The following is a 9,110-nucleotide window of genomic DNA, read 5'->3' on the forward strand; positions in this document are numbered from 1 at the left end:
GCACTGCTTCTCCCCGGTACCGGGACCCCCGCACCGGCACTGACACCCTCCCAGCACGCCGCTACCGGGATCCTCGCACCGCGAGCTCGGCTCCCCTCGTCCCCCGCTCCGGTGAGGACACCAGGACCCCGCGCCGGTACCGTAGCGGCCCCGGAGACCTGGCCCGGTGCCCCCGGTGCCCACCTTGGCGATCCGCCCGGCCATGGTGATCAGTGCCCGGTGCCACCGGGATGGGCTCCGTGGGGACACGCCTCTGGGCGGGCGGGACCAGGTTCTCCGACCGCGCCCCCGGCACGGGTGGGTGGGGACACACGGGCCTGGGGTGGCCGGGGACCCCCGTCACCCCGAGGTCCCGGGKGCGGTGGGTGACAGCGCCGGACTCCCACCACCCATGGGGAGCCTGACGGCAGCAAAACGGGACGCGGGGCCKCATCCCGGCTGTCCCGGCACGCCCSTGCCCGTCCCCCACGGCTGCCCCCGCATCGCCCGCCGTGTCCGGCTGATTTACGGGAACCTCCTTAATCTTTAACCAGGCACGGTCGGACCCGGCCAGATCCCCCGGCGCCCGCTGGACACGCAGGGACCGACCCGCCGAGCACCCAGGTGGGCTCGGGGTGCTGCCTCCTCCCGCCGCACACACACCCAGGRCCCCGGGGGGGACAGAGCGGGGGGACCCCGGGGTGGGGCTGCACGGGGTGGGGGTGCTGGGTGCTTCTCCTGCCCTTGACCTGTGCCCTCTCACCAGGATGCCCACCAGGACACTCTGGCTGCCTCTGGCGTGGCTGGTGGCCACAGCCACGGTCACTGTCACCCCGGTGAGTGTGACCCAGGGACGCGGGCTCCCTGTGCCCGACACCCCTCACCTGAGTCCCCCTTCTGGGTGCCCTGTGCCCCTCTCACGCAAGTCCCCGTGCCCAGGTGCTCRCTCTGGAGGCCTCTCCCAGCTGGATGACGCTGCTTAGAGAGCACCCGACCCCGCCTGTGCCCCCTGCTCCTGCCACGTCTCCCTCGCAGGACTTGGGGACACCTGTCCTGCCTGTGCCCACCCCCAGCGACCACCCCGAGTGGCTGCCTGGCTGGGATGTCACAGATGTTCCCAGCCCTACAGCGCCCGAGGGAGCACTGGAGGAGCCGRACACCACGGCCAACGACACCGCTCCGGGCACCAGCGCCCCGCTGTGCCCCGGTGACGAGGAGCCGGCCGAGACCTGCGGGGAGCCCACGGGGGAGCAGCGGGCGGCCGTGGCCGAGGCTCTGGGCACCTTCGCCCTCCGCTTCTACCAGCGCATGGCAGAGGCTGCCCAGCCCGACGCCAACCTGCTYTTCTCCCCCATCAACGTCGCCACGGGGCTCTCGCACCTGCTGCTGGGTGAGGGGCCGCCCGCGGGCACCGCCAGCGCCGTGTCACCGCTGTCCCAACCGGGCCACCTCGCTGAGCTTCCCCTGTGCCCGCAGGCGCCCGCGGCGAGACCCGGGAGCGTCTGGCCGCCCTCCTGGCGTACCCGCCGGGGCTGGGCTGCGTGCACGGTGCCCTGCAGGAGCTGGCCGGCTCGCCCGGCCTCTTCTCGGCCGCTCAGATCTTCCACGACCCAGGTGAGGCGGGCACCGGGTGCCGGCGGGGCGCCGCCGCCGGGTGGGCACCGGGCTGACACCGGGACCGCTCCGCCCCGCAGAGCTGCACCTCCGGCCCCGCTTCCTCAACGACTCGCTGCGCTTCTACGGCGCCCGCCCGTCCGCCCTGAGCGGCAACGAGAGCCTGGACCTGCAGCTCGTCAACGCGTGGGTGCGGGAGGCCAGCAAGGGGCTGCTGCCCACGCTGCTGTCCGCAATGCCCCCCGAGCCCCGCCTGCTGCTGCTCAGCGCCGTCCACCTGCGCGGTAAGGCCCCGCCAGCCGGCATCCATCCCCGGGCATGGGGCGGGGGGCTGAGGCCGCYCCGTGCGGCCCCCCCGGTGCCTCCCCGCTCCCCAGCCGCCGTGCCGTGTCCCCCGCAGCCGCCTGGCGCACGCCGCTGAACCGCAAGAAGACGGTGCCGCTGCCCTTCCTGCGGCCCGGGCACCCCCCGCGCGTCGTGCCCACCATGACCAGCGCCAAGTACCCGGTGGCTTCCTTCACCGACTCCCGCCTGCAGGTCCAGGTAGCCCTCGGCCGGGACCGGCCACCTGGCGCCGGGGGTCACTGCTGGCGGGAGGAGGGCATGGTGGCACTCCAGCGGCACTGAGGAGGGATGCCAGGCTGTGACATAACTCCTGCGGCACTCGGGGAGGATGCCAGGCTGATGTCACTCCCTTGGCACTGAAAAGGGCACAGGCTGTGACCTCGCTGCCCCGGGACTTTGGGGGAATGCCAGGCTGGCACCTTTCTGGTGGCACTGGGGGATGCCGGTCCGTGTTGTCCCCACAGTGGCCCTTAGGTGGGGGTCTGCCCCACAGGTGGGACGGCTGGAGCTCAGCGGGGAGCTGAGCCTGGTGGTGCTGATGCCACGGGGRCCCCTGGAGCCTCTGCAGACCCTGGAGCGGGCGCTGGACCCCCCGACCTTCCTGGGGTTGCTGCGGCGGGCGGCCCGCACCCCGCTCCGGGCCACCGCGCTGTCCCTGCCCCGCCTGCGCCTCGACCTCGCCCTGGATGTGGTGGAGCTGGTCCACGACATGGGTAAGGACACCCCTGGTGGCACCGCAGTGGCTGGGCGGGCTGCGGGGTCACATCACTCCCTGCGCGGTGACATTACTCCTTGCAGGATGCAACGGGTCCTCCCCTGGGGTCACCTTCCCCCGTGTCCCCAATGTCCCTGGTGTCCCCAATGTCCCTGGTRTCCCCACGCCTTTGGTTTCCCCTGGGTCCCTCCATGCTCCCGTGTCCCCCGTATCCCCGGATATGCCCTGCTCCCCCCAGCCCCCCGAATGTCCCCTTGCATCACAGTGTCCCAAAATTATCCCTGCTGTCTCTCATGTCCTCAGTGGCCCAAATATCCCCCAWCTCCCCGGTGTTCCCCACATCCCTTAGTGTCCCCTGGCGCCCTCCAGTGTCCCCGAYCTGTCCCCCTGGTTTTCTCTGGGTCCCTCGCGTCCCCGGGTTCCCTGGGTGTCCCCTCCATCCTGGATGTCCCCTCGGCCCCCACGTGCCGCGGGAGTGGCGCTGAGGCCGAGTGCCGCAGACTTCGGGCTGTTCCTGGACGCGGAGCTGTGCGGGCTGGCGTGGGGCCCGGCGGCGGTGGACGCGGCGCGGCACCGGGCGGTGCTGGCCCTGGACGAGGCCGGCGTGGAGGCGGCGGCAGCCATGGCCACCTCGGTGGCTCGCTCGGCSCTGGTGCTGGAGGCCCTGCGCCCCTTCCTCTTCGTCCTCTGGCACAACACCGGCGACTTTCCCGTCTTCATGGGCCGCCTCAGCGACCCCCAGCCCTGACTCTGCCCCTCCTGTGCCTGCCTTCCCTCCTCCCACCCCTCCCTCCTCCCACCCCTCCATCCTTCCCTCCCGCCTCCTCTTCTCCCTCCTCCCTCCATCCCTGCCTCCTCCTCTCCCTCCTTCCCTCTCTCCTTTACCCCTTTCCTCTCTCCTCCCATCCTTCCTTCCCTTGTCCCTCCTCCATTCCCTCCCTCCCTCCCCCCCTCCGTCCCTCCGTCCTTCTTTCCTCTCTGCAACCCTTGTCCCTCCTTCCTTTCCTTCTCTCCTCCCTCCCTCCTTCCCCTCTCCCCGCCATCTCCCCCCTTTCCCTCCCCATCTCCTCACCCTTCACCCGCCCCAGCTCGCCAGGGCACCAGGGGGACCCTGCTCCTCCCGTGCCTCAGTTTCCCCACCAGCTCGGGGTCCCAATAAAGGCACCGATCACCTCCCGGCTCCTGCGTGTGAGGAGGGGAAAGGGGCAGGCGGGGGCCACTGGTGYCCCCCACTCTGCGCCAAACTCTGTGCCAGAGCGAACCAGGGGTGGTGGCAGCGCCGGGGCAGGTGACACCCAGCACTTTTCTTAAAAAAAAAAAGCCTTTATTACCCTAGAAAAGCCCCGCAACCCCCCCGCCGCTGGTGCGACCCCGGGGACACCGGGGGGCACCCAGCGCCAGCCCCCCCAGTCCCAGCCGTGCCCTCGCCTCAGTCCCAGCCGTTCTCCTTCACCATGTGCGACATCTCGATGATGAACTTGCCTTCCTTGTACTTCTGGCTGCTCTCGAATGCCTGTTCCTGACGAGGGGGAGGAACGGGGCGGTGTCACCCATCCCATGCCCCGGTGGGCGCTGCCTTCCCAGGGCTCGGGGGTGTCTGCAGCAAAGCTTTGGGGTGCCCAGGCAGGGGTTGAGGCCCCCGGGCAATGCCCGCAGCGGGTGGGGATCMCAGCTGGGGGGCACTCACATATTTCCAGCCCAGGGTGGTCTTGCAGCTCTGGCAGAAGATATCGGCCACCGAGTGCAGCCCCGTCAGCAGCAGGCGCTGCTCAGCCGGGCCGCAGCCCACGTTCACCCTGCACCGAGAGCGGGGCATCCCACAGGCTCGGCACAGCCGGCCCGGGGACCCCCGGGGACCCTCGGGGACCCCCGCCCCACTGCCATCCCCGGGGTGGGCCAGTACTCACACGGAGTTGAACAGGTAGGCACGGCCATGGCTGCCCTGGAAGGACTGTGGGGACACRGTGAGTGTCACCGGTGGGTCCACCGTGTCCCCTGTCACCGCTCCCTCCCATCCCGATGCACTGCCACCAGCCTGGGGACACCGCAGGGGGACACCTGCCAGCTTGGGGGCACTCAGGGGGGCAGGGTCACCCCATGGGAGCATCACAGGGGACACCTGCCACCCGCGGGATGCCACGCAATGAGGGCACGCTTCCTGCGGCCACCGTGGGAATGTCCTCACCTCGGGACACAACACGGGGAGCACTCACCACCCTGGGGACACCACAGGGGGACACTTGCAGTGACACGGGCACCACGGCGGGGAAGCCGGCTGTCCCAGTGCCACCATGTGGAGAAACACTCTGGGGACACGGCGGAGGGACCCAGACCCCCCCCGGGGATACTGCAAGGGGAGCTCCCGCTGTCCCAGGCGCAGCAGGGACAGTCCCCACCCAGGCCGGGGGTGGCGGTGGCACCTTGGAGATGAGCTCCTCGTGGCGGGCCAGGTGCGCCCGGCAGTGGACGCAGCTGTAGGTGCGGTGCGAGCGCGGCAGGTAACTGCGGAAGGTGCGGGGCGGCAGGCGGGCGGCGGGGGGCAGGCGGCGGCGGGCCGGGGGCGGCATGGCCGGGGGCAGAGCCCCGGGGGGCACCGCGCAGCCCCCGCACAGCCGCTCGCAGGGAAAGCAGCGCAGCAGCGCGCCCAGAGCCGCCGTCCCGCCCGGCCGGGCGCGGGGGGCTCCGCCGGGGCCCCCCGGCAGAAGGAGGCGGAAAAGGGGGGCGGCCTGCGGAAAAGGGGGAAAGGGGGCGGTGAGGGAAGACCCCCTCCCCAATCCCCCCGGTGTGGGCGCTCCCCGTCCTGAGCCGGCTGAGGCAGCGCGGGGGCACCGGAGAACCGGGGGGGGAGCAAGGGGGGGCCGAAGGACTGGGGGGCGTCCCCAGCAGGGTCTGAGGTCTCTTCCCGAAGCCGGGGAGTCCCCAGGGGGAAGATGGGGGTCCCTAGGGAGAGTGATGGTGGCCCTGAGGGGGAAAACGGCGTGGGGGGGAAYAGGGAACCAGAGGAAGGATGATGGGAGCACCGACGGGGGGAGGATGGGGTCTTGAGAGGGGGGACGGTGGAGGTGCCGAGGGGCGGTGGTGAGGGTCCCTAGGGGTAGATTGTGGGTCCGGGGGAAGATGACGGGGGTCTCCAGGAGGGGAGAGGGCGCTGGGCGGGGGATGTTCGTGGTCGCGACGAAGGACAGGGGTACCGCCGTGGGGGGGCAATGTCAGGAGCGCCGGGGGACACGGAGGGGTCCTCGGTGGGGCTTTGGGGCTCTCTGCGGGACACGATGGGGGGGTACCGGGTTCCGTGCGCTCCCGGGGGCCGGAGCCGCTCACCGCCCGCCGCAGTCCCCGCTGCCGCCGCTGCCGCTGTCGCCGCCGCTGTCCCCGGGGCGGGCGCGGGGGGGGCCCTGCGTGCCCGGGGCCGCATCACGGCACCGTGACTCATCCCGCGGCCGTGACATCACCGCCCGCCACCGCTGCCGTGCCGTCACCGCCCGGCCCTCCAACGTCAGTCAGCCCGGCCGCCGGGGATGCGCTGCGGCCGCCGGCCCCTCCCGGTCCCGCATGTCCCCGCGGTTAGCCCGGCACTCCGTCCCCCTGTGTCCCCCATGTCCCCCAMGTCTCCSTGTCCCCCGTGTCCCCGTGACCCYTRTGACCCCGCATGTCCCCCGTGTYCCCCTACGTCCCCATGTCTCTCGTGTTCCCCCACGTCCCCGTGTTCTGCCTTGTCCCCGGTGTCCCTCCGTGCCTCCCGGTGCCCCCTGTCCCRTCACGTCCCCCGTGTCAGCCCGGTGAGATGTCAATCAGGCGGAAGCGGGACTGCGTGTAAATGTCATGCGAACGTCATACAAAGCAGCCCAGGACTCATCCCGAGGGATGGGGGTGGGAGAKGGGGRGCTTCCACTGTAATGAGATGCAAAYGAGAGGAGGGGCCGCTGGCGATATGCAAAYGAAATGCAAATTAGCAGCGGAGGCCCGGCAGACAAGCCCCACGTGATCCAGGTGTCCCACGTGATACATGCACATCACGTGACACAGGCACACCACGCTACCGGCGCCTCGCTCTGACGTCACTTCCGTCGCWGCCGCGGCGGGCGAGGGGCGCCGGTCCCGGGACCCCCGCGGTACCGCCATGGCGGACGATGGCGCCGAGGAGAAGAAGCAGGTGGCCAAGTTCGAGCTGGAGCGGGAGACGGAGCTGCGGTTCGAGGTGGAGGCGGCGCAGACGGTGCAGCTGGAACTGCTGACCGGCATGGCCGAGGTGTTCGGCACCGAGCTCACCCGCAACAAGAAGTTCACGTTCGACGCGGGCGCCAAGGTGGCCGTGTTCACGTGGCACGGCTGCACCGTGCAGCTCAGCGGCCGCACCGAGGTGGCCTACGTGTCGCGGGACACGCCGATGCTGCTGTACCTGAACACGCACACGGCGCTGGAGCAGATGCGGCGCCAGGCCGAGCGGGAGGACGAGCGCGGGCCCCGCGTCATGGTGGTGGGGCCCACCGACGTGGGCAAAACCACCGTGTGCCGCTTGCTGCTCAACTACGCCGTGCGCCTGGGCCGCCGGCCCACCTTCGTGGAGCTGGACGTGGGGCAGGGCTCGGTGTCCATCCCCGGCACCATGGGMGCGCTGTACATCGAGCGCCCGGCCGACGTGGAAGAGGGCTTCTCCCTCCAGGCTCCCCTCGTCTACCACTTCGGCTCCACCACGCCCGGCACCAACATCAAGCTTTACAACAAGGTGAGCAGCCCGGGGGGCTCACACCGCGTTGGTTTTGGCCCCGGAGCTCCCAGGCTTCCCCCCGCTCCCCGCCCCTCATGCAAGAGGGTTCTGAATCCCCGTGGTGCTCCCGCTGCTGCTGTTTGGGGACAGCATTTTAAAAAAAGTTTCAGCCTCGTGCATGGCCAGTTATCGGATCAGGGTGGGGAGGGAGAAGGAGACGAAACTGGTTAAGGGAACTGGAGCACCTCCCCTATGGAAAGGCTGAGTGAGGTGTGGCAGTTCAGCCTGGAGAAGRGAAAGTTGTSTGGTGACCTCAGAGCAGCCTTTTCAGCCCTGAAYGAGCTACAGAGAAGCTGGAGAGGGAGTTTTTTTTGTCAGGAACTGGAGTTGTAGGATGGGGTGGAAGGGGTTCACAGTGAGAAGGGGAAATTTGGGCTGGRTATTGGGAAGAAATTCTTTTACTRTGAGAGTGGTGARGCCCTGSAGGGTTGCCCGAAGAGGCTGTGGATGCCCCTGGATCCCTGGAAGTGTCCAAGGCCAGGTTGAACAGGGCTGGTGGAAGGTTTCCCTGCCACAGAGAACTGGGTGGGCTTTAAGGTCCGTTCCARATCAGACCATTCTTCAATTCCACGATTTTACCCGGGGTGGCTGCTCAGAATTGAGGCCTTGAAGGTACTCAAGGAGCTGGGGACAGAGCTGGGGACAGAGGTGGGGACAGAGGTGACTCTGTGTGACCCCTCCTCCCATAGATCACGTCGTGCCTGGCCGACGTYTTCAACCAGAGGTGCGAGGTGAACCGGCGGGCGTCGGTGAGCGGCTGCGTCATCAACACCTGCGGCTGGGTCAAGAGCTCGGGCTACCAGGCGCTGGTGCACGCCGCCTCCGCCTTCGAGGTGGACGTGGTGGTGGTGCTGGACCAGGAGCGCCTGTACAACGAGCTCAAGCGGGATCTGCCCCACTTTGTGCGCACCGTGCTGCTGCCCAAGTCTGGCGGCGTGGTGGAGCGCTCCAAGGACTTCCGCCGCGAGTGCCGGGACGAGCGCATCCGCGAGTATTTCTACGGCTTCCGSGGCTGCTTCTACCCGCACGCCTTCGATGTCAAGTTCTCCGACGTCAAGATCTACAAGGTGGGCGCTCCCACCATCCCGGACTCGTGCCTGCCGCTGGGAATGTCGCAGGAGGACAACCAACTGAAGCTGGTGCCGGTGACGCCGGGGCGGGACATGGTGCACCACCTGCTGAGCGTCAGCACCGCCGACAGCCCCGATGACAACATCTCCGAGACCAGCGTGGCCGGCTTCATCGTCGTCACCGGCGTGGACCTGGAGCGCCAGGTCTTCACTGTGCTGTCCCCTGCCCCACGGCCCCTCCCCAAGAACTTCCTGCTCATCATGGACATTCGCTTCATGGATCTCAAGTAGGGGAAGGGCGGGCTGTGCCCCCTCCTCCTCCTTCTCCTTGTGCTCCCTCCTTGTGCCCCCAGCGCGGTGTGACCCCGGTGCGGCATCCGCCCCTCTGTTTTATACTTTTTGTACAGTTTGCTATTAAATCTGGAAGCTCTTTGCYGCTGGTGAGCGTCTGCTGAGGTTGGCGTGTCCCCGGGAGCCCGGCGATTGCCGGCCCGGCGCTCCCCCSGCGGCCGCAGTGCACAGCGCCCGGTCCCGGCCGTCCGCCCCCCCCCGCCTCCCGAGGTGGTACGTCCCGCGCAAGCGCACGGGGCTCCGGCTGCGTGGCCCCGCCCACCGCGGC

The 9,110-nt window shown here is 69.4% G+C and overlaps 4 protein-coding genes across 4 annotated transcripts in view; 2 read left to right on the forward strand and 2 right to left on the reverse strand.

The window, feature by feature from the left end:
• The window catches only part of LOC130581648 (ubiquitin-conjugating enzyme E2 L5-like), a 2,443-nt gene extending 1,904 nt beyond the window's left edge, over positions 1–539 (reverse strand). Inside the window, exon 1 of the mRNA XM_057379893.1 lies at positions 184–539. Within this exon, the coding sequence (XP_057235876.1) occupies positions 184–204 (21 nt within the window). The 5' untranslated portion in view covers positions 205–539. The remainder of the gene's footprint in view (positions 1–183) is intronic.
• SERPING1 (serpin family G member 1) lies at positions 216–3,981 on the forward strand. Its single transcript, XM_057379894.1, has 9 exons — positions 216–297; positions 534–603; positions 746–815; positions 919–1,369; positions 1,456–1,593; positions 1,674–1,877; positions 1,994–2,136; positions 2,432–2,651; positions 3,154–3,981. Exons 1-9 carry the CDS (start codon positions 231–233, stop codon positions 3,399–3,401), a joined length of 1,611 nt encoding a protein of 536 aa, XP_057235877.1. The 5' UTR covers positions 216–230; the 3' UTR covers positions 3,402–3,981.
• Positions 3,982–4,011: 30 nt separating this feature from the next.
• On the reverse strand, positions 4,012–6,102 carry YPEL4 (yippee like 4). Its single transcript, XM_057379918.1, has 5 exons — positions 5,975–6,102; positions 5,074–5,614; positions 4,561–4,604; positions 4,341–4,449; positions 4,012–4,172 (listed from the first exon to the last, which is right to left on the reverse strand). Exons 1-5 carry the CDS (start codon positions 6,100–6,102, stop codon positions 4,083–4,085), a joined length of 912 nt encoding a protein of 303 aa, XP_057235901.1. The 3' UTR covers positions 4,012–4,082.
• A 475-nt stretch (positions 6,103–6,577) lies between these two features.
• On the forward strand, positions 6,578–8,924 carry CLP1 (cleavage factor polyribonucleotide kinase subunit 1). The gene is made up of 2 exons (XM_057379892.1): positions 6,578–7,379; positions 8,111–8,924. Exons 1-2 carry the CDS (start codon positions 6,774–6,776, stop codon positions 8,780–8,782), a joined length of 1,278 nt encoding a protein of 425 aa, XP_057235875.1. The 5' UTR covers positions 6,578–6,773; the 3' UTR covers positions 8,783–8,924.
• The last annotated feature ends 186 nt before the right edge of the window (positions 8,925–9,110 follow it).

Source organism: Malurus melanocephalus, unplaced genomic scaffold, assembly GCF_030028575.1.
Source record: "Malurus melanocephalus ecotype Western Australia unplaced genomic scaffold, MMel_1.1 scaffold_426, whole genome shotgun sequence".
Taxonomy (NCBI): Eukaryota; Metazoa; Chordata; class Aves; order Passeriformes; family Maluridae; genus Malurus; species Malurus melanocephalus.